Source organism: Macrotis lagotis, chromosome 2 (genome assembly GCF_037893015.1).
Source record: "Macrotis lagotis isolate mMagLag1 chromosome 2, bilby.v1.9.chrom.fasta, whole genome shotgun sequence".
In the NCBI taxonomy this organism is placed as follows: Eukaryota; Metazoa; Chordata; class Mammalia; order Peramelemorphia; family Peramelidae; genus Macrotis; species Macrotis lagotis.
The window spans coordinates 201,330,140-201,354,685 of NC_133659.1; the positions used below are offsets into that span (position 1 = coordinate 201,330,140).

The 24,546-nt window shown below is 42.3% G+C and overlaps 2 protein-coding genes across 9 annotated transcripts in view; one reads left to right on the top strand and one right to left on the bottom strand.

The window, feature by feature from the left end:
* The window catches only part of TANC2 (tetratricopeptide repeat, ankyrin repeat and coiled-coil containing 2), a 649,103-nt gene extending 624,718 nt beyond the window's left edge, over positions 1 to 24,385 (top strand). For 3 of the 7 annotated variants that reach the window (XM_074224430.1, XM_074224434.1, XM_074224431.1), the window contains 5 exons: positions 421 to 450; positions 1,232 to 1,323; positions 4,138 to 4,284; positions 7,102 to 7,202; positions 8,476 to 24,374. In XM_074224430.1, coding sequence (XP_074080531.1) covers positions 421 to 450; positions 1,232 to 1,323; positions 4,138 to 4,284; positions 7,102 to 7,202; positions 8,476 to 10,417 — 2,312 coding nt within the window. In that variant the 3' untranslated portion in view covers positions 10,418 to 24,374. Of the gene's footprint in view, positions 1 to 420; positions 451 to 1,231; positions 1,324 to 4,137; positions 4,285 to 7,101; positions 7,203 to 8,475 lie in introns of all 7 variants that reach the window. The other 4 variants (XM_074224433.1, XM_074224435.1, XM_074224436.1 and 1 more) reach the window with 4 other exon arrangements.
* CYB561 (cytochrome b561) overlaps positions 19,856 to 24,546 on the bottom strand; it is a 32,849-nt gene continuing 28,158 nt past the window's right edge. For both annotated transcript variants that reach the window (XM_074224438.1, XM_074224437.1), the window contains exons 3-6: positions 23,932 to 24,030; positions 23,504 to 23,607; positions 22,861 to 23,018; positions 19,856 to 22,622 (exon numbers count right to left, since the gene is read on the bottom strand). In XM_074224438.1, coding sequence (XP_074080539.1) covers positions 22,430 to 22,622; positions 22,861 to 23,018; positions 23,504 to 23,607; positions 23,932 to 24,030 — 554 coding nt within the window. In that variant the 3' untranslated portion in view covers positions 19,856 to 22,429. The remainder of the gene's footprint in view (positions 22,623 to 22,860; positions 23,019 to 23,503; positions 23,608 to 23,931; positions 24,031 to 24,546) is intronic.

Sequence of the window (24,546 nt, forward strand, 5' to 3'; positions counted from 1 at the left end):
GTGGGGTGTGAGCATGGCTATGTTGCCCACACCCCCTGATTCAGCATCACTTGTTACCTAAGTAAACAGAAAGGTGACTGGCACAGAAAGAGCACCATCTGAGCTCCTGTCTATTAATCTGTGATCAGTATTGATCATCCATTGGCTAGGACTGTGACCCTGATACCTCTGTACCAGCCCCATCTCACAGCTCTGCCAGTGAGCCTGCTTCCCTTGCTCTGTATGTGCTTTTAGATTATCCAGTCACTGCGCTACCGCTGCCCTCAGCTGCTCCCCATCCCATGGGCCTAGAAAAGGGGTTGGCTGGTTTGCCAGCTTTCTTGCTGCCTGCCTCTCACTGCTGCTTTTTCCTTCTTTTTTTTCACCTTCATCCATTTTTTTTCCTCTCCTACAACTTTTTGTTTTCTCCTTTCTTTGAAGGTTGTCAGACGTTACCGAGTCGCCCACGAGGTATATCTCACCGCTGTCAGCATCAGGCCCAGTCTGATGGCTTGGTCAGCTTTGCCTTCTCCTCTTTGATTTAGCTTGCATGAGTTCCCTACACTTCTAATCTTTTAATTTACTTCACCTTAAAAGAAGATTTATTTTAATGACTGTTGTAGAGAATAACTTGAACTTTGGACAACTAACCCTGGGAAAACTGGGTGGGTTCTTTCAGGCAGCCTGTGAACTAATCAGCTTAACCCTCCCTTCCCCCTCTTTTGGGTGAAGTCAGCTGTTTTCTGAACTGTTTGGCATTGGCATTATAAGCCTGGTTCCAAGTGGAACTCTTCCACTCAGAGAGCTTTCTCTGGTCCTTGTACAAACAACAAGGTTTTAGCATCTTCACTGGTATCCTTTCTACAAAGTGCTTCTCTACAATTAAGAGGCCTACTTTTAAGTAGGGCTACCACTAAAATTTTTAAATCTAATCATATCTTTTGTAAACCATTTCTTCTGATTATCTGATGTAAAATTTTTAATATACTTTTTTTTAAACGAAATTATTTCCACAGGCTCTGCTGCCCTCCTGTGGTACTAGTTCACATTTTAAGGTGAATAAAATTCAAAAGCTGCTTATTGCCTTGGAGTAACTTCAAATCTAAAAGATAAGAAATCAGTTATGGAGCATTATGCTCACACCAAGTTGTTCTCTCAGCAGAAATTCCCCCAGGATATTTTTTTCACCTAGCTTCCTACCACCCTTGCATTGTATGAGTTTTTTACCCATCATGCATCCTGTACACTACAGGTCCTGCCACTTGGGCGATGGCCACCTCCAAACCAGACATCATGATCATCCTGTTGAGCAAGCTGATGGAGGAAGGGGACATGTTTTATAAGGTATGAAGAAGTAGTGATATCAGCATAGCCACTGTTTGTTTTGTAGCAATTCTACATATAGAGTCCACCTTCCCTGAAGGGAGATTTCCTAAGGAAAAGCAAATGGAAAGTGTCACTTCCTAATCTTGTGCTGGAATTAGGACTTAGAAGGTTTTGTTTCTGTGCATCCCTAACGTGACGGTCCTTCGTCTTACAGTAACCAGTACACAGCAATACAGAGGTCATGCACCAGAGGTTGTATGACCACTGCAGTAGGATTTCTTCTCAGGTTCTACTTGCAGATGACCCTAAGCTTCAGATTTCTTACCATAAAATGGGAGGATAGGACTAAATTATCTAGGGTCCCAGCTCAAGATTTTTGATCATATGCTCTCTGAGATCCCTTCTAAGTTTCAAATTATATGGCTTATTTCATTCCAGAACCGAATCTGGTAGCCTAGATATTATTGAACCTATTAAATGGGAAAAGAAAAAAAAATTAGGGAGTAGATTTACGTCAAGTAATTTTGCCTAACAGCCATTCTCATTCTGTAGAGAAAGGAAATTAACTCTTAGTTTTGGCAGGAATTCACTGATCTCATAGATTAAAAAAAAAGTATAAAAAGGTAATAACTTTCTAACAGAAGTAGCTGTGTAGGATAGTGGATGAAGAGCTGGCCTCCAAGTACCAGGTTTAAGTCTTGCCTTTTCACACACTAACTGTGTGATACCAGGTGAGTTATTTACCCTCTCAGTGCCCCAGCAAATTCTCTAAGAGCCTAAGTGCAAAACAACTGCTGATCTTCATGTTGCTGCACCAGACATTTCCTCCCCCAATAAAATGATAGCTCCTGTCAAAGAAAAAAAAATTTCCCAAAATTCCTAAATGCAAGCTTTGTCTTGAAGTCATGCATTAAATAGGGGGGAAGGTATAGTTCCAGCCCAGAGTTCTAACTTCTAGCCTTGTTTTCCCCCTTCTAGAGTCATGCAGTTAGTTTATGGTAAATTCTCTAAGAATATTATGTATCAGAATTCATCTTGCTGGGCTTAGATGAATTGATCTAGGATCTTTCAGCTTACCCTTATGTCAGAAGTAAGCACTAGTTTTTGAAAGTAGCCTTTTTTTCCTGGACAGCCTAAAAGTGAGAACAATGAGGATTCTAGGTTCCTAGAAGCTTCATCACTCAAGCCCTCATTTTGTGTGTTTTCGGCCTCTTAATTGTAGGGAGACCTTTCTTTCTGTATACTAATTGGTGGCTCTGAGGTTTCTTCCTAAGATACGATATAACACCATATGCCCACCCAACTGGCTAACTTCGAAATGTTCTGTGTCCCTCCTTGCTTAATGGACAGGAAAGCAAAAAAAAATTCTGATTTAAATATAATCCATGATGCAAGGCAGCTTGATATAGTAGATAGAGAGCTAATCTCAGAACAAGGAAGACCTGTGTTGAAGAACCACCTCTTGACACATACTGGCTACATAACCCTGGGCAGACACCCACTCAGTGCTCTAGATAACTCTTTAAAACTATATTGAGTGAAGGGTGGATGGTGTAGTGGTCTTGGAGTCAGGAGGACCTGAGTTCAAATTCAGCCTCAGATACTTGATACTTACTAGCTGCGTGACCTTGGACAAGTCACTTAGCCCCATTGCCTCACAGAAACCAAAACCAAAAAAAAAAAATCCAACCAGCATTAGTAAGAGGAATTTCCTCTTATGGGAGTTCTCAACTCCAATAAAATCATGGTCCAAGTCTTTATCCCTATAACACTCAATAGATGCTAAAGGCATAGTGCTAGAAAGGTCACCTCCAAGGGGCAGAAGGGCTTTGCTGCAAACATTCCTCAATCTCTCTACTTTCTCATTTCTAAGAATGCAAAGCTAGGGATATTCCAAGCTTCTTATGGTCACACCACTGAGGCAACTTCAGTTCCACTGAACCTTGCCCTTGAGCAAGTCAGCACAGTCCACCCACACTGGGTTCTGCTACAATGCTGATTTTTCCCATAGACCACTTTTAGGAAATGACTGATTTATAAATCCCCCAACTCTACTGAGTTATCTAGCTTCATAATTTTCTACCATTCCTTTCCTCTGAAATAAAGAAAAAGAATGCAAGGTTATCTTCTTCCATCTCTTAGGGATTGGGAAGAATAGCAGCTGAGCTACTTCTCTTTTTCTCAAGCTTTGTGAAAAGGGAGAATAGTTTTTTGCCATAGAAGAATCACATACTTCTCCAAGAGAATGAACAATGCACACTTGCACACTGTCTAAGTGGATTTTAGATTTGAGAAGAGTGCAATATCACCAGAGTTGACATTTCTACTGTTGTGTGATCCCATCAGTCTGGTCTATATTAAGGCCCTAAAACAAGACCATCCCCCCCCCCCCCAAGAAAGGGACCACTTTGTAGTGTGAAGACTCTCCTTGAAGGCCAAGAAAGCACTTTCCTCTAGCTGAATTGTAACTGCCCCTAGAGGAAGGGATATGGGCTAACTCTAGATGTCTTAACATCATAAGATTCGGGACAGTCCCACGTCAGCAACATGCTAGGGAAATACACCTTCCAAATATTATGTTTTCTAACACATAAGTATTCTAGCAGCCTGGAAGGTTCCCTGACAGATTGGACCTTCATGTTCCATCATCAAAGCCGAGCAGGTTAGCCCTGTTCTTTCTTGGGGTGAGGAGTTAGAAATGATAGGCAGAAGAGAAGCTAGTGATTAATTGACTGGCATAGTTGCTTTGATGGAGGACAAGAGTGGGGACAAGGCTGCCACAGCTGTTCAGTAGACTAACCAGTATTTTTTACTATTGTGTACTCATCATAGAAAGGGAAAGTAAAAGAAGCTGCCCAGCGCTACCAGTACGCTCTGAAAAAATTTCCCAGGGAAGGGTTTGGGGAAGATCTGAAAACCTTCCGAGAACTCAAAGTCTCTCTCCTCCTCAACCTCTCCAGATGCCGCAGGAAAATGAATGTAAGTGCCTTTTCTTTTCTTGTACCCTGGAAGCTGCATGCTAAGAGAATCATCTCACTGCACCAGTTCTTTTTGGGCTCCTGCAGCATATCTGTCCCATTGGACACCTGGCTCTCTGTGAAGCCCTGGCATCAAGTTCTTTCTGTATACAGTGCACTGACTAGGCAAGAATATGAAAAAAATCTAAAGTTCAAATCATGGGAGAGTCATCATTGTACTTTGCAGTTTTATGATTTTTCATGATACTGGGTTTGTCCTTTGGGATAGAGGAGAGTAATAATTGCTGAAATTCCACTTAAATTCCCAGTGTTTTGGAAAGGTTGCCATTACTTAACTTACAAATGCATGGTGTCCATGTTCAATATCTAGAATTCTTTCACATAATCACAATCTGTTGTCATTCTACCTCTCCCACTACTTTATAATCTCAAAACCCTGTTTTTTGTTCTCATTGAGACTCCAAACCCTCCACCTCAGTTCTGTCCCAGGTCTTCACCTTACACTCTTATACCTTCCCCAGTATGATTCCTTGGTCAACCAGTTCAACTCCACAGTGTCCTCTTTTCTCAAATCCCTTGCCCCTTTATGCAAAGATTGTCCTGCCAAACTTCAGCCTTGGATTCCTCCCACCATCTGCTGTTTTGTCCTTGTTCATATGCTGCTGAAAGAAAGGGAAAAATCACAAAACTATCCAGACCACATCTACTCTAGATTTATGTTACATAATCTCTTTCAATGGGGCCTTCATTGCAACAAGACAATCCTTGTATACCTCCCTAATTGATTTACAATCCCACTCAAACAGCAGCTTTTCTAGACCTTTCCAACCCTTCATTTCCTGTGGCTTCCTCTGCTCCCCATCCCCCCCCCCCATTCCTCATTTGAGAACCTTGCCTCATGTTTCCCTTAAAAAATTGAGATCATTCACTGAATGATTCTTCTCCCATCTTCCTCAACTTATATCACTCAGATGTCTTTTGCTACTTTCTCCAGTGCTATCTCACAAGAGATGACCTTTTCCCTTCCCTAGTCGAATTCTGCACATGTCATCTCATTACTTCTCTAACCACCATGCCCTCAATCATCACCACTCCAACTAATCTTCAGTGCCTCTCTCTGTTTCCTGGCTGCTTCCCTACAGCCTACAAATATTCTTATGTCTCCCTCATGCTCAAAAAACCTTACTTGATCATTCATTAATGATGACTATCATTCTATAATCTCTTCTTCCTTTTGTGACTCCTTGAGAAGGCCATTTACAATTGTGACTCCACTTCCTTTCCTCTCACTCCTAAATTCTCTGCGATCTGAGTTACAGTTCCATCATTCAACATACACTGTTTTATCCAAAGTTACCACTGAACTCTTAATTGCTGTAACTAATAGCTTTTCACAGTTCTTGTATATCTTAACTTTTCTGGAGCCTTTGACACTGGGGATCATCCTCTGCTCCTTAATGTTCTTCTCTAAGTTTTTGGAACACAGCTCTCTCCTGATTCTCCTCCTCTCTCTCCCTGATTGATCCTCCTCTTTCTCCTTTGCTCGATCTTTATTCAGAATATTCCTACTAAAGGTGAATATCCCCCCAATACTTTGTCCATGATCATTTTCTTTCTATATACTATTTCACTTGATAATCTCATCAGTTCCAGGGAATTCAACTATTTGTCCAGTCTTAATCTTTCTGCTGACCTCCAGTCTTCCCATCTCCAAATGCCTTTTGGATGTATTGAACTGGATGTCCTGATAGACATCTTAAATTCAACATGTCCAAAACTGAACACGTTTATCTCTCCCATCCCTCCTCACTACCTCCCACCCTGCTCTTCCATACAGATATGTTCTTGTTGACTTTCTTAGGTGATGATTTTCAACTGTCTCCAAACTTTGGCTCTCTTATGGCAGTTGAAAACCATCACCAAGAAAGCCACAAATATAGGTCTGTATGGAAGAGAGATAAGTACATTCTAGCTCCCCAGAGTCTTCCCCTGTTTCTCTTCTTGAGGATCCTTTAAAGTACATACAGCAGAGGAGAGAAAGGCATGACTGGTTTATACATAGACACACCTGCATGTATTATATGTGGACATATTCATGTGAACTCATATATACACATACATACGTATGTACATAAACACATACATACATGCATCTGTGCATGTATAAGCAAAAAAGTTTAGTTTCGTTTAGTGCAAAAGTCCTGAATTTGAATCCTGGTTCTGCTACTTGATAGTAAGTGAAGGGACATTTCTGTGGGCTTGTTTCTTTATCTCTAAGATGAAGCAGATAAACAAAAGGACACCTAAAGCAACAAAATCCTCTTAGAGGATAAAAGATCTATATTTGTGTATACAAGCCAGCAGGAAAAATGGTAGGGGGAACACAGCTGGATGAGAGAATAAACAACTGAGAGCACTGGTTCCAAATCAGAGCATCTCTTTGAGATGTGGGGTATGTGTATACTTGTTAATCAGAGCATTTCTTTGACATCTAAGATTAAATTTACTTAATTAAAGTGTGGTGTGTGTGTGTGTGTGTGTGTGTGTGTGTGTGTGTGTGAGCTTTCTGATAAGTGGTCAAAAGGGGCAGAAAAAAGTCAACCTTCAAGAGATGACTTTTTACTTTCCAGATAGTGTTCCCCAGGTAAAAGAACATAAAGCATAAAATAAATGGCTCTACTGAAAAAGTTTTCTGCCTTTAGGCCATGCCATCTGAGCCATGATTCCCAGTGGTTATATTCCTAAACATTATTATTCCTAAGTTACTTATTGTCCACTTCTCTGAAATGACTTGTGTGCACATTTTTTGTGATAACAGGATTTTGGAATGGCAGAGGAATTTGCTACTAAGGCTCTGGAGTTGAAACCAAAATCTTATGAAGCTTACTATGCAAGAGCAAGGGCAAAACGGAGCAGCAGGTGAGAATGGAAGGGGAAAGATATGAAGAGATCAAGTTCCTTCCCTCTTCACCTCCCCTCTAAAACACACACATGGGCTGAAGTGGGATGACCCTGGCACTAGGGATGGAATAAGAGGAACCAAGGAAAATACCATTTGACATACTTGGCTGCTGTAATTAGGTTCCTGGGTAGATAGAACTCAGGGAAAGCTTAAGACTCTGAGCCTGGGACCTCCTTGCCTTCTGGCTACTTGTCACTGTCCCAGATCACCAATATTTGACTCCCTGCTGGATCTCATGAGAAAAGAGAACTAAACACTCATGACCCACGAGAGAAACTTGGCCTTGACAGCCAAACCCTCATATTAGATAAAAATCAGTACCATGCTGATTGTCTTGGATTTCTACTCTTGCCAGGAAAAAGAATGCCAGTTTCTTTCATGATTGACCAATAATCTCTTTTCCTTACAGTCTTTAAAGAAGAGATGGAAATGTTGCTTTTGAGGGTCATCTCCTTTTTTGCACCCTGTCTGCCCATCACAGCCCAGTCCAACTTGATCCCATATGTAATTGATTCCAACTTTGACACAGCAGAGTGCAAGGCTACTGTGGGGGGGGGGGTCACAGAAGGAGTGGATTTTCTACCTTGGTTCTCTCTCTTTTTTTTTGTTATTATTTTTTTTTTTTTTGCAAGGCAGTGGGGTTAAAGTGGCTTGCCCAAGGCCACACAGCTAGGTAATTTTAAGTGTCTGAGGCCAGCTTTGAACTGAGGTACTCCTGACTCCAGGGCTGGTGTTCTAGCCACTGTACCACCTAACTGCTTCCCTATGTTGGTTTTCAATAGAAAATTTTCCCCAAAATATTGAGAATCTAAGGGATATTTTTTAATGAATTAGCATGATCTTTAAATATCATAGTTTCTGTGCTATTTAATAGGAATACTGTCAGTGAGAGCCCCATCCCTTTCTTCTTTCTACACTACCCTAATGGGACTCTATGTTTGGTGTATATTATACATCTAGAAAATCTTCCTGAGGGTCTTGTTGGGCTAATGTAGTGAAAACATTTCTTTATCATCCTCCAGGAATTTGGAGGCCAATAAATATGGATTTTTTCCTACCCAACTGGTCTCCACCTAAGTCTCCTCTTGGTCTCCAAACTAAACCAAACACAGGCTAGGAAGGTTGCACTTGCAGTGTGACCCCACAGACCTCTTGGAGATGTTCTTAGTACTTGGTATGACCTATTGATCAGTATAACTCCAGGTCCTATTTTGTCACTTTGTCAAGCAGGCAGTTTTCAGCAGCTTTGGAAGACCTGAATGAAGCCATCAAGCTGTGTCCAAACAACCGTGAGATCCAGAGGCTATTGATGAGAGTGGAGGAAGAGTGCAGGCAGATGCAGCAGCAGCAGCAGCAGCAGCCCCAGTTACCCATAGAAGCCAAGCCTGACCCCCAGCAAGAAGATCTCTATTCTGTACAGGATATCTTTGAAGAGGAGTACCTAGAGCAAGATGTTGAAAACGTTTCCATCGGCTTGCAGACTGAAGTACGGCCCACACAGGGGCTCCCCATCATCCAGAGCCCACCCTCCTCCCCTGCCCATCGGGAAGTGGCGTATATCTCTGGCTCCCCACTTGGCTCCCATCAGGTTTTTGATTTCCGGTCCAATAGTTCTGTGGGTTCTCCCACTAGACAGAACTACCAGTCCACATCTCCCGCTCTCTCTCCAACTCACCAGAACTCTCATTACAGGCCTAGTCCCCCCCACACTTCCCCAGCTCATCAGGGTGGAGCATACCGCTTCAGCCCCCCTCCCGTGGGGGGGCAGGGGAAAGAATACCCAAGCCCCCCCCCATCACCTCTCCGAAGAGGTCCCCAGTACCGGGCTAGCCCCCCAGCTGAAAGCATGAGTGTCTATCGATCCCAGTCTGGCTCACCAGTGCGATACCAGCAAGAATCTAACGTTAGTCAGCTTCCTGGAAGACCAAAGTCTCCTTTATCTAAAATGGCTCCAAGGCCATACCAGATGCCCCAGCTTCCTGTAGCCGTTCCCCAGCAAGGGCTTAGACTCCAGCCTGCCAAGGCCCAGATTGTGAGAAGCAACCAGCCCAGCTCAGCAGTTCACTCCAGCACAGTCATCCCCACGGGCACTTATGGCCAAGTGGCTCATTCAATGGCCGGTAAATACCAGTCTTCACAGGGAGAAATGGGGGTGAGTCAGAGTCGGTTGGTCTACCAGGGGTCCATTGGGGGGATCGTAGGTGATGGGAGACCCGTGCAACATGTCCAGGCCAGCCTTAGTGCTGGTGCCATCTGTCAGCATGGTGGCGGGTTGACCAAAGAAGATCTTCCACAAAGACCTTCCTCAGCCTACCGGGGGGGTGTGAGGTACAGTCAGACCCCTCAGATTGGGCGTAGCCAGTCAGCCTCCTACTATCCAGTTTGTCACTCCAAACTGGATCTAGAGCGCTCTTCCAGCCAGCTTGGCTCCCCTGATGTGTCACACTTAATCAGAAGACCCATTTCAGTCAACCCTAATGAAATCAAATCCCACCCACCAACTCCTAGGCCTCTGCTGCACTCCCAAAGTGTAGGCCTCCGGTTCTCTCCTTCTAGCAATAGCATCTCATCCACCTCCAACCTGACTCCTACCTTCCGCCCATCCTCCTCAATTCAGCAAATGGAGATTCCGCTGAAGCCGGCGTATGATAGGTCATGTGATGAGCTGTCTCCGGTGTCTCCCACTCAGGGAGGTTATCCTAGTGAGCCAGCTCGGTCCAGGACCACACCATTCATGGGCATCATAGATAAAACAGCCCGGACTCAACAGTACCCCCACCTCCACCAGCAGAATCGGACCTGGGCGGTTTCATCAGTGGATACTGTCATCAGCCCCACATCTCCAGGCAATCTGCCTCAGCCAGAGTCCTTCAGTCCACCATCTTCAATCAGCAACATTGCCTTTTATAATAAAACCAACAATGCACAGAATGGCCATTTGCTGGAGGATGACTATTATAGCCCCCATGGGATGCTGGCTAATGGGTCCCGCGGAGACCTCTTGGAGAGAGTCAGTCAAGCCGCCTCATATCCTGATGTGAAGGTGGCCAGGACCCTGCCTGTTGCCCAGGCTTATCAGGACAACCTGTACAGGCAGTTGTCCAGGGACTCTCGACAAGGGCAGACATCCCCAATCAAACCAAAGAGACCATTTGTGGAGTCTAATGTTTAAAAGACATTTGTTGGAGTGAGATCCATGTTTTCAGCACACATTTCCAGGCTTGGTTTCCACATTTGGGGTAGTTCTCTGGCTTAATTTCTCATGTAATTTCTGTGTGGTGTTCAGAGACACATGCCGGAATCATTTGCATGCAGCCAATTGGAAAGCTGGCCTCCAACAAGCCAGGATTGTAGTTTTTCTCTTGTCCACACCCCAGTTGTGTGCCCTCTCTCTTCACAGCTGCCAACTAGGAGATTTTCATACAGTGTGGTTTAGCCCAGGGAGATCAGACACACTGCTCAGCTTTTTCAAATAGACAATCGATTTCAGATCACCTAGTGTTGTCGTATAACTGTCTCTCTCTCTTTCTCTTTTGTCTTTTTTTAAAGAGATGTTCTTGTTAATTTTTCTCTGGGAATTTTCAAGAGAGCTGCCCTTTTTGTGTTTGCATTCTTAGCCAGTGTTCTCCAAACAGCCAGCCTGTGCATTCCTGCTCTGACTGTCCCCTTTCCCCAGGAAGAGCTACTTCTCTGCCCTGATGGATCTTAATAACAATCTTGCTTTAGCAATGAGAGCTAATATATCATTCTGATGACCTCTGGCATTCATATTTTGGAGTGGGGTAGAGAAGGAAGTTAAATCAGGCTGATAATTTGATTAAAAATCCCAAAAGGCTAGGTTTGAAATGCCACCAAATTGATTTTCCAAGTTTGTGTGTTCCTTTAGGCAACTGACTCAGTCAAGGAGATAGGATAAGTCTTGAAGATTTTTTTTTTTATGCGCATCTATCTGAACAAAAATGAGGCTGATATATGTTACCAGGAGAGCCTGTAGAAAACCATCATCTTGAGGAAATTTCCTCTGGATTCTAAAGTCCTGCAACATTATTTCCCTCAGCAATTTTTTTCCCATTGGTGTGTAGATTGACAAGTATATTTATTTAACCTGTCATTTTATCTGAAACTGAATCCTCTCTTAAAATTCTATATACTCTAGCAAGAGGACCATTTCCTTAAGGAGAGAGACAGAAGTGGACACTTTAAGCAAAGTTGTTTCCCTCACTCCTGTGTCTCCCACAACTGTCTTTGGCATTTACTGCATGGTTTGATTCCCAGAATCTCTACTTTCAGGAACGGGTTTTTGTATGTTTTCCTTTCTTTAGGGGGTATATGGCTGTTTTGGTTTAAAAATCAGTTGTGAATTCAGGGTGAAGAAAATAGAGAATGTCATCTCTCAGGTCAGTTTTCTAGTCCTTGGTGGGTAGACACACATGAAAACAACTGAAGGGTTTCTGACTCCAGCCATCCATTTTCCATTCTTTGTTGATGCTACTTGTTAATCTACGTTTTGAGTCCCTATGGACAATGGATGGATGGATGGCAAGGGCACCAACAATTGTAGCATGTTAGAAACCAAAGACTTAAAAGTTAAACAAAAGTGAATTGGACCTACACTGTTAAAAGTCAGCCTTGCTTTCATAAGTAAAGGGCTCTAGGATGAACTATTTCCTATATCATATTTCAGATGGGGCCACACCTGTTGGCAGTAGACTGGAAAAAAGGTTGAAGGGAAGCATGGAGACTTGATTTGGTGACATTTCCCAACTACTGTAGCTTTTGCCAAACAAATAGATGTAGACCCTGGAACAGGCCAGGATGATGTCAGTTTGGCTGTTTAGAAAACAAAACTGAGGGAGCCTGTGTTCCGAAGGATCCATTTCTCTATCTCAGCTATTTGTGAAAACATCCACTTAAGTGGATGAGGGCAGGCATCTGTTTTTACTCTTTTCTTCCTTTTTAATTAAAAAAATTGCTACTTAGAACTTTCTCATTTGGCTTGAGCCACAGGATTATCATTTTTGTTTGGTTTTGTTTTGGTCAGCGATTAGTTGTATTTGATTGCTTTCCATCTCACCCCTTCTCTGTTGATGGAACAGGGGTTTCCTCTCCATTTTCTCTCAATGAGAAGCTTCTGTTCTTTAGAAAAGATATCAGTTTCTTTGCTCAGTATTTTCCCCTGCCTCATCAGCAACATGATGAGTCCTGTCTGCACTGCACAAAGACACCTCCCTAGACAGACGTGCTGGTTTTTTTGGTAATATTTCAGACACTCCACTGATAGATACCATTTCTATCCCAGGACACTTCCTCTTCCAATTTTCCTTAAGAAACAACCTTTTGCCCTCTATGCTTTTTGAACTCTTTGTTGGAAAATTTAAAAGTTGCCCACCCCAGTCCCATACCTTTTTTTCCTATCCAAGAAAGACAACCAAGTGAGCTGGTTGTCTATGAAATGGGGGAGGGGAGGGACAGAAAGAAAAAAAGCCAATTGGACCCTCTTCTGGGAAAGAGAAACTTGGGTTCTCTTATAAACAGATTGCCCTTACCCTGCTTTGCTACTTCACTGCCATTCAATGATCCCAGTACTGTATTTAAGATATGGCTCCCAACAGCACTTTGTGAATCAATGCCCTACTTCAGGTTAGGAAAGGTATTTTCAAATATAATTTTAAAATGAAACTGCAAAGTTCCACACACACCCTCTCCCTTGCTTCAAGCCTAGCCCACCAGCTCCCACATTCATGCCACCCAAGAATAGAGGAAGTGGTGACTTAACTGCAGCTTGTAGGTTTCTCACCAAAAATATGTTCTCTTTGCCCAGGATTCTTGCACTAATGGGTTACCATCACATTATGTCTGTAAATGGGTGCACTTTACTGTTTGAATTTGTTACTATGATAAATATTGGATATTTAAGCGTGAGTAGTGTCTTCATTAGAAAAATAGCAGAACCACTCCTGTCTTTTAGTGTATTTTTCAAGAAAAACAAAGAAAAAGAGGAAAGAAATCAAGCAATGGATCATAACATTTATAGCACAAGAAATAACTTGTATATAAACATCAAAAGATTAAGTAATTTTTAAATACAGAATATTTGCAGTGATTTTAAAGTGTTTTTCCAGCAATTTTCTTAGGGACTCCTGAGACATGGTTACTTTATTTACTGGATCAGTAAGGCACACATTAGCAATTGAAAATTAGTATTTATTTACAAAGTAAAAAAAAAAATCTGTATCATGAAAATTTGGCATGGACAAAATGGAGACCATTTTGTATTTGCTGTTATATCTTGTCTGGGTTGCAGAAGTGCGCTATTATTGAAAAATCATGTTAATAGAGCACAAACCCTCTTCTTGTTCCTTTTTAGATGTGTTTAACTTCCAACAGATGGCTCAGGAAAACTCCACTTCTTAGAACCACGTGTGGTACCCCCCCCTAAGTTGCTATCCAAATATTCCAAGTTTATTATTGATTTAGAACCAAATTTCTAGGTACTACAGCTTGGGGAAGGTTGTCAAAGTTCTTAGACCAGAGAGGGGGTTTATGAACATCCCTCTTAAAATTTTTTCATATTTTTATATTTCAGAGATGTATCCACTTAAGCTCGTAACCAGTATCTAATTTAATTCCCTAGTCCAAGTGCCTAGGCACTTTATAAATGTGGATTGATTGATTGAAAGATTATTTTTCCTCAGAATCTAGGAACCCTGATGACTTGCGGGTGTCATTTGCATTTTACTGTATTTAACCACTAGGTGTCACCCTGGCTCTGCACCAGAACCCCCCCTACCCTAAGCTCCCCTGAGGAAGGGACAGCAGATCCCTAAAAGGCAGGACAGGCCTCTGGAACTCCTGCAGAGTTCCAAAGAGGAGTCCAGTGGCATGGGGAAGGAGAACATACTCCTTAGCTGTGCTAACCTAACATGCTTTGAAAACTGGAGCCTGCTGTAGAAGAGAAGCCTGGAGCTGGAAAAAGGGGTCAAGCTATCCCTGGGTAGATCCTTATGGACTAGTGTTCCCTTGTTCCAGCAGATCAATAGAAAATTTTAATTGTATCTGCTGGCTTCTCCCTACACCCATTCTCCAGCCTTCCTTGCAGGCTGTCACACATGGGTGGTTTTTAGTTCAAAAGTTAGCTGTTATTTTTCTACTGTAAAAAAAAAATGCCTTTGTTGAAACCAACTGCCCCATTGGAACTTGTGCAGAATGCACTTCATACCTGTGGCCAGTTTTCTGCTGAAGTCCCAAGTGCCCAGCTGCCCCTGCCCAGTTTGCCAGTTCCATTCCCTGACTTCCTACACTCTTGGAGCTTCCCAGTCCTGTCCTCAAGAAGTTTCCTGAAGAGAATAAGAGAGAAAGAGAGAGAGCACCAAGCTGCTGCAGTCAGGACTGAGGTCCTTTCTCACCTGTTACTCAAATACCAGGAGATACAGCTTCTCTCCTCTACTAAGAGTTCCAGATGGTTCATCTACCAAGACCAATGACATTGAAATGAGGGATTAGGGGTTAAGAGCTACCTAGGAAGACATGTCATGGAGACCTGCACCATGCAATGCCTTGAATTCAGCTCTGGATGCTCCCAAGGAGAGGAGACTGGCAGTGGGTTTGGACAAAGCACAAATGGTGATGGTGGAGCCTCTGTGCGGAGCTACTTGAATAATCACTGAGTTTTTCATTGACTTGTTTTGTAACATAAACCACTAAGGGCTGAAGTGTTGGTAACCTTCATTTCGGTGTCCAGCTCCTCAAAAGCAGCTGAACCACCCTGAGATGCTTTTGGCTACTGCCTGCCAGGACACAACCTGGGTGGACTGACTACAGTCAGGGCTAGGTGAATCAATACCAAATGAATGAATAATTGGACACCAAAAATCAAGTGTTACTTTCATGTTTCCTCACCCATCCATAACCATCTCATTTCTTCTCGATACATCTCTGGCATCTAAATGGACCAATCTGCCAGGTTAGCTGAGCATATCCAGCCATGGGCTATCATTTTACTTCTCAGAGGTTCAAAGTCAGTGGAAAGGAAATGGACCAGGTGCCTACTTTCTTTCTACAGCTGCTGCTAGGTGGCTTTTTTTTTTTTGCTTCTAATCATAATTACTGGCCCCAAGAATCCAGATGGGGGGTCATATACTCCATCCCCCTCCCCCCCAGGGCCAGGCAGAGGGTTTAATATGGATAACTCATTCCTGGAGTTTAACCGTCTTATTGTGTACCAACTCACACTGGCTCTAGCTCCACACTCCATTCAGGGATTATTTTGGAAATCCCATGACACTTTCCTGTTTCTCTTCCTTTGGCTAATTCTCTTGAATGAGGCCAGTTCTTTGCCAGGCTCAGGGCAGGTGTCATTCCGGAGTTCAGCCTCCTTTCCACGCTAGCATAGCATCTCTGTCTCTGTTCTGTCTCCTTCAAATCCAAGACAATTTTAATTAGTACAAATATGTACAGTCTATACATTTAAAAAGTAATTTGTACTAACAGTTTTGATTCTTCTTCCTCTTTGCTGTCCTTTCAAGATACTTGCTGGAAAGAGCTTTAATGCACTTAGTTTCCCTTTAGCTTTTCTATAAATCTGATGTAAAGGACTTTCTCTGTACAGTATATTATCCAATGCATGTTTGTTCTCTATACTGATATATTGAACACCACACAGTTGTGAACTCGTGCAGCGGGAACACCCCATGCCCACCAGAGGCCTCCACACTCTCACCCGCCCGCCCTTCCCCGGCCCTGTGTATAAGGAAAGACAATGTTTTCCTTTGCTGTACTTGCTTGAGCAGTTTTATTGTCTGTACATGTGAGCTGTGTGAGATAGATGTGAAAAGTTCAAACGAATGCATTTCCCTGCCCCATGTATACAGGTTGTCATCTGTACAATGAATTGTATGTATGAAAGCAAATGTACTTATTTATAAATGGTTAACACTTGGAAAAAAAAACAAAACACGGCTGGCCTGGTGCTTTCCTCTGGCAATCGGATTGCTTCTCTCAGACCCTGGCCAGAGCTACTTCTCAAGTGTAAGCAACAGGAGATCAGAGCATATTACCCTTTGCTGCCTATAGGATTAAGAAAGCCTTTTTTAACCAAAGCACAGGAAAGGGAGAGACTTGTTCCTTGGCCTGGGGAAGCCAAAGCTAAATGTAGGAGGGCTTTGTTGCCCCAATGCACAGGAGCACACTGAAGTCAAAGAACTACAGCCCTAAGTAATCCTAATTATTTCCCTCCAAAAATGGTCTTGGGCAAGCTACTTTGGGTGACCCTCTCTAGGTTTCTCCTCTATAAAATGAGAACATGGAACTTAGAGCTATAAGAGGTCTCACCATATCTCGCATAAAACCCCTTCATTAATGCAAAGAAGGAAACTAACCTCATTTGATGCCCAAAGTCATACTGCTTACTTTTTGTTTACTAAAGGATAGGGATTTCTGCATATGTGTGAGTAGTAGAGCCAGAATTTGAACCTGGCCTTTCTGGTTATAAATACAGTGCTCTTGCCATTACACCAAAGTTCTCAGATCCTTTCTAATGCTGATTCAAATAATGTAAAGCTAGAATTACTTTGTCAGTCTGCCCGAAACCTTCTATAGACTTGGGCTACCATCACCACTGTCAAATTTGGAGGCTGAGCTCCATTTTATTAGGCCATCAAACCAGGGGACTGAATTGAGCAAATGTATATGCCCACTAGTAAATGATCCTCATTTTGTTACTTAGCAATACTCATTTTTAGCTTGGAAAAAAAAATCAGTTCTAGCTTCCTTTCTAGCATCACAAAGCGTGACTGTGAGGAATTAAGATAGTTTTGCATGCCAAGTTAAGGGAATTGTTTAAATTACCACAAACTGATACCAGTCAATCCCAGGAGAATAGTCTCTGGTTCTGCTAGTTTTTCTGTTCAACTTCTTAGTCCACTAAAAGTCTGGAAAGGGAATGACTTCTGACATAACTTATGATTGTGCTAAAGAAACACTAATGGCTGAGATAACCACACCCATTTCCCTAAACAACTGAAAACTGGAGTAACAGGAAGACCCTAAAGTATACAGACCCAGAGCATGCAAGAAACATATATAAAAGGGACGGGAATGAGGGAACCTTGTAGCAGAGGGCTGCAGAATCTAAAGACTAACAATGGCTACAACAGCTATTTCAATAACAGAAAAAATGGATAAGCTTCAATGAATAAGACCACAATGAGCAATTTAAAGTCTCTTTTGTTTGGCCAAAGCTCAGTTGTCCAAGATTCCCAGAATGCAAAGTTTAAGGGGCGGCTAGGTGGCGCAGTGGATAGGGCACCAGCCCTAGAGTCAAGAGTACCCGAGTTCAAACCAAATCTGACCTCAGACACTTAATAATTACCTAGCTGTGTGGCCTTGGGCAAGTCACTTAACCCCATTGCCTCATTTTTTAAAAAGTGGAGGGAGGTAAAAAAAGTGATGATTCCTAAAAGGAGCTGCCTCTGCCTCCCGAAGTTGTCCTAAAGGCCCTCAACTGATTACCTCCTTTTTGAATTAACATTTTAAAGTTATCCAGTTTGAACTGAGAAAGAAGCAGACAGTGCAATATCAGACATTCTCCCCCATCAGGTTTTCTAATGAATAATTGTATGTATTTGAACAGGACCCTCATCTGTACCAAAGAATGACACTTGTACTATATAACTTTCCTAAGGTGGTTGTGAGAAAAAGGATTTTGCAAGCTTTGAAATGTCAGAAATGAGAGCTAATATTATATTTAAGGGAGAAACTGAGGCTCAGTAAGACTTAAGTAATTTGTCCATGTTCCTACAGCTAAAAAAGAGGACTTGAAACCAAGGCTTCCCACTGAGCCAGATATTCTTTCTTTTACACCAAGGGAAACTGTCACAATGAAAAAGATAATTCTAGTCACAGAAGATGGCAGTCTGGATTCCCACAGTTCCTATCAGTTTTAAAGCATCCCAATTCCAGGGTGACCTTGAACAAATCATGTAACCTTTCTCTGGGCTTGTTTTCTCATTTGTGAGATTTGGATTAGAGAATGTCAGATGTTTCTTCCAGCTCTAGTATCTTGCGATTCCATGAAATCCAAAGATTAATCAAGTTATCTACTAGTTTAGAAGGGCAATCAGCAAGCTCTTTGGCTAGTAGATCTAAACAATTTGGGGGAAGGGATTCCACTGACAAGTGAGTCAGGTGGGAGGAGGAAGAGTGAGAGGAGCACAGGGTTAAGAAAATATTAACAGGACCTGGAACCATCATGAACTTGAGTTCAAATCATAACTCAGACACTTAACTAACACTTAACTTCCCTGGGCAAATCATTTAACCCTTCAGCAGCTCAGAAGCCTTATCTGTACCAAAGAATGACACTTGTACTATATAACTTTCAGAAGGTTGTTATGACATAAAGGTTTTTTATAAGCTTTAAAATGTTATATAAATAAGAGTTAATATTATACTAATTGTTTCATGGAGCATCTGGTGCTGCCTCCTGACCAAGAGGCATATGATCAGATGATCCTTTGAAATTCCTGATAGAGGTTTTGAAAAAATAAGAGAGGAGTCTGGAAAAGATGAATCTAGAAAGCAAAGGAAGTAGATTTAAAAGACAATTTTTATAAGTTAAATTAGATACCATTTGAAAATATTTATTTTCATACTCCCTACAGAAAAATCTAGAGTTAATTAAATCGCAGACAGGAGAGAAAGCTGGCATTGGAAATGGAGGCCTCAAAGACATGTTAAAGATAAGGTGATATCATTTGGGGCTTAATGCTCTCAAATGCAATAGATGTGTAAATGCTAGCATGGGATGAGATCAAAAACATAAGGGAAAGGGGAAAAAAAACTACCTCCAAAGGGTCTGAGAAATGGAGTAAAAATAAAAAACAGGAATGACAAAGTGTAATGATCCCACTGGCCCTTGAGATTTCAGAGTCTCAGAACTGGAATGAAATAAAGAAATTATCTGGTCCACCTGGAGAGTGGCCCCCCCCATTTAGAAAGAAAAAATATTCATGGAGAATGCCATTGAAGAAAGGCTTCTCTAATTTTACTTCATACAAGGTGAACCCTGTGCAGAAAATAAGGAATAGAATACCCCTAATAAAACATTTAGTAATAAAACATTTAGTAAAAAAAAAAAAGAGGGGATGATCATGTTACAAAAGAATTCACTGCAGGTATCTTTAAAATTGTAAACTCTCTTTGAAAATCCTGAAAAATCATTTTACTGAGAAGTGCTTTTCGGGAATGCCTTCCACCTCATCAAGTGTAACAATCAAACACATACCTCCCAATATCTCTGTCTAAAGGAAAATGTAATCTGAACACTGGGAAAAACTTCTTGCCAATAATCTTATCAGCATCTTGCAGAACCCACCCCACACCCATGAGCCATTCTAACTAGACTTCCATAAACCCACAATCCTTACTCAGAATTTGCAGTACTACAGTGACAAGTTGGATAGAAGGGGGAAGATCTGGTAATCTATTGGGCCACCTTGGTCCCTGATGTCATGAGAGATAGCATTTATCACTTATGTTCCCAAAATTGTTTCTCTTATCCCCAATGGTATGTATACTGAGGGTCTAGAAACAACGGCTCCCTAACTACTGTAAGTAAATTGAAGAGAAGAGGCAATAGATTTGCTGCAGACATTTATTGAATCGTTTGTTTTTTTACACCAACACAAACATATTCCACAGACGACTAACTTAGCAAAATAATAGTTTTGGGTTTGTTTGGTTTTTTTTGAGGTGGCAGGGGCACAAAGTTTTCTATGAAAAATTTCCCTAGAATTTTTCTGATTTTAAGAGCTTCCTGATTGATCTAAAACTTGCTCCTTTAAAGTAACTTTAGGGGGAAAAAATGTAATGTAGCAATAAGCTATTTGTCCAAGTGACATTTTCCTCTGTATTGTCATTCCATCTAAAGTTAATTATATAATTATTTGGCAATTTGTCCAAGGTGCAACTTCCATATAGAAATTGGGTGATTGAAGAACAGAGACAGGCATAGGACCTCACCCTGACATTCTAAGACAATATCACATGAGAAACATGGACTAGGCTAGGGTCATAAGGAAGAAAAGAAGAGCACCCACCAAGGGAGAAGCCCACAAGCAACCCCAGCTTCAAAGTTGAGGAAGAAGAAGGACATTATTAACAGAGATTTGCCCCAAGGAATGACTCATTTATCAGAGAAAGAAAGCATTCCTACTCACACCCCGCCTATGGAAAAGACTCCAGCACAGTTTGTTTCCAGGAGTCAAAATGAGCAGCCTCTTTTTAAAAGAAACATTAGTTAAATTGCTGCTGGAGACAATTTCTTCATTAAATAAAACTACCCAAATCTATCCATCTCAAAGACTTGTTAAGAAAAAACACAAGCATCCACACACTGTGTTCTGTGTTGCTCAAACCACAGGCAAACAGGAGAGGAAAAGAAAAGCTGGGGGGTGAGGGAAGCATTTGCCAAGTCCAGAGAGTACAAGACTGATGGCACTAATCATGTTATTTTTGAACTAGAGCCAAAGAGTGACTCAAATAATAACACAATGTGCTTTCAGAGTGTAACTTTTAAATCTTGGAACTCTTTACTTAAAAAGACTAATGCAATTTTGACTTTGTTCCCCAGTGACCCCAGGTAAAAGTCAGAGAAGCTGTCTGACCCTCTGGCAGAAGCCAGTCCACCTCTCATAGCACCCTGGCAGGAGCTTCACTTACTTGGTGAAGGGCAGTGCTCAACCTCATCAGGTTAGGTAATAACTGGGGCCAGGGGTTTGTAACCTAGCCTCCCTTTACAGGTCACTGCCAAGCTTATTTGTCAAATAATGTCGAGGGTCCAGGATTTCAGGCCATTGGAGAAGAAAAAGACCTCTACCTCCTACCTAGATCAGATACAGGCAGGCTATAAGAAAGCCTATCTATCCTGCCCAGCATGCAAGTTAAATAGTCCTCAAACTAACTTCCACATATCCTATTTGACTTGTCTTTTTTAAGGAGAGAAAGCTATACTTCAGAACCTCAGTGGTCCTGGGTAAAATCACATCTATAATGACACCTTCCCAACACCACAGCTGTCCTGGGGGGCACGACCATCCCATGGCCCTGAGAACATCCTTCTGAACACAAATATGTTTTCCAAGTGATCTCAATTTTTCCCCCTGCCAAAGGCTGACACTTTGTTTTGAATAGCTGAATGGTTTGACTTAGGTGTGAACACAGAGAATGGGCTTCAGTGCCTAATTACTACTGAGGTTTTTCCACAGGCTCCAGACAACAGACCCAGGCTCTTTGTGGTCCTCAAAGCTGGGCCCAACATCTCTAGCAATAGAGCTCTTCAGCTTCTCCTGAAGTCAGGTTTCCTGGCCAATGAAACCAAGCCCAGGCATAGTGTTCTAACAGGGAACTTTTCTTGAAAATATTTGTTTACTTGAGAGCAGTGGTCCTCAAAAGGTGATCCAGGGACCCCAGTGGTCTCTTGAGACATTTTCAGGGGTCTGTGAGGTCATGAGGCACTTTCATAATAACAAGGCATTTTAATTTCTAATACAATAAATATCACAGTTATGGGGGATCTTGGGAGGGGGATCTTCAACCACTTTTAAGAGAGTAATGGGATCTTGATACCAAAAAGTTTTAGAACCAATGCTCTAAAGCCACCAGATGAGCCAATCATATGGCCTACAAGTTGGTCCTTATCTGTAAGGTGTTTCCCTTTCAGCTCTAAAAGACCTTGGCAATTAAGCACCTGAATGCTGACCTACCTTTCTGACAGGAAAGTGTCACCTTCTATATGGAACTTCCTTGCTCCTGGGCTCATTCTGTTTAGGGACTGGAAGAGCTGCACAAGGTAAGTATGCTAATGATTTTGCCAAAGAGACAAAGTGAAAGGACAAGGGGAAAGCTGGGAGAGACAAGATAAGCCTTCAGCAACCAGGGTTAATAAACACTGAGCAGCAACCAGACTACAGCTAACTCAGAATCAATTCCAGGGCACTTTTCCATTTGTCTCCTGCTCCTGCCCAGGAATAGCCTCAGTGGTAGTCTGTGATTTCTCCAAGGGATAGCAAGATGACCACATCAAGGAGGAGGAAATGAAAGACATATTCCAACACCCACATGTAACTGAAGAGATTCCCCACCTCATACCCACTCCCCCCACTCTCATCATGGTTCAATCCAGCCATCACTGAGAGCCAGGGCTATCCCCTTCGGTGAGGGTCTTGAAGTCCATGGAAAGTGCTTGCTCCTCAGCCCGGGGTGGCCGAACCCAGCCCTCCCTAGTCAGGATATAGAGCACGACCACAGCGAAGCAGATCAGCAGCAGGCCCAATACATTAGCCAAGATGCCCTCGGGCTGGAATGTACTGTATTTGTTCCTGCCAGTAGAAAGGAGAAGAGATTCAAGATGTCTCACCATACCCATGACTTCGGTCAAGATCAGATTAATCCTAGAGGAATACCAACACCAGTTATCCCAACCCAGCCACAAAGTCAGTAGAACCATGCTGCAGTGTTGGCCAGCTCTGATAAGAAGGCGGCTAATTAAACCAACAGCAAAGGAGGCTGCTTCCTAGGGGTCCTGCTATTCTTGATCAGTGGGCTCAGGTCACTCACCCAAGCCCAAATAACAGTGTCTCCTTGATCCCCAGCAGCGTTGTGCCCACAGAAAGGAGGAAGATGGTGGCACCAAAAAAGATGTGCTGTGGGCGATACTGGTTTCGAAGGGAGAATGATGCTCCAGGAAACAGGAAGAAGCTGAAACCTAGCAGCCACTGAAAGAAATGCAGAGACAGTGTCAGAGTTAAACAAAGAAATGAAATCCCTGCTTGCCTGCTGGGTCATTTCTGCTACCTAGTGCGATATTTTTAAGACAATGCTCAACTCATCTTGGAAGACTACAGACAATATGAAAGGAAAGGGGTCTGTTCCCAGATGTTTAAGATTCACCTCGGTCATAATCACATTCAGATTCCATAAAGCCTAAGCCTGGGAGCAGCTGTGAGCTGCATTGCCAACTGAAAGGTGTCCAATCACCACAAAGCACCAGCCCCCCTCTCCTTCTCATTTGGGGCTAGTTCCAGTGTCCTAGAGGATAATACCTTGGAGGCCACCTTTGGCTGTGCCAAACTAGAGCTCAGCTGTTCTGTAGCCTGTCAGACTGGTGTCTTACCGTCACCCATGACTTCCCCAGTTAGCTATTCTCAACTCTCCATTACCTGTGAGGCAGAGAGGCAAAAGCCAATAGAGAGGGATTCACCTGGACAAAATACAGGATAAAGATGAGAAGCCCACACCAACTATGCAGACTATACAGATCAGCATATTTCATTTTCTTGTGATATTCAAACACAGCCACCAGTCCTAGAAAGAAGTTGGAAGACATGAGAATACAAGGTTAGACATTTTTTTTATGGAAGTCATGAGGAAAGGGGAAGGAGATAATCCCAGCAGTCAAACATGGGCATTTAGTACTCACATAATTTATTCCCAATTCTGCCCCCACCCAAATGTGTTAAAAGGAATAAGTTGTATTCTTAGAGTACTGGCACTTGGTTCCAGAGTAAGTAGTTTTCCTAACTACAGCTTTTGGAAAGTGTCCTTCCATCAGATCTAGAAACTACAAAGAGGCAGTGAGGACAGCCAGTCAACATCCATTGGAGGGAAAGGAAACGTCGGAGGACTCACCAACCAAAGCAATGATAAGGGCAAAGATGTGTAACAGCCCATGTAGGATCTTTGTGATGCGTTTGGTCTCATTCCTGAAGACTCGGTAAACAAGTAGTGCTTATAATGTGTGAGAAAAGAAGCAAAAATACCAATGAGTTTCCTTCTGCCTAGCTTTCCATCACACACTGAGGGTTCTTTTCTCTCCCCCTACCCACCCAACTAATAAAACCTTTGTGGGTGCTTCTATCTAACACCTAAACCCAGAACCTTCTACAAACAGAAGAGAAACAGCTGGTGGCTTTGAGTATTTGTCATTCTCTCCCAGTAAATAAAACCGACAGGTTTTAACCAGACCCAACCCAGAAATCATTCAGAAATCTCTTTGGCTTTCAGTTACAGAAATCTTCCAGCTGTTTACCTCTTCTATCCTTTCCTCTGCCCCTAATAAAAAAAAAGAGAAAGGGCTGCTCCCCTTTTTCTTTTTTGAAATAGCAATGAATATTTTTATATTTACACACACACACACACACACACACCCCTTTAATCCCCAATTTAGTCTATCCCCATTGATCTCCTTTGCCCACCAATGTGGCTATGAATGAGATGGTCCTTAATTTTACTATCTTAACATGG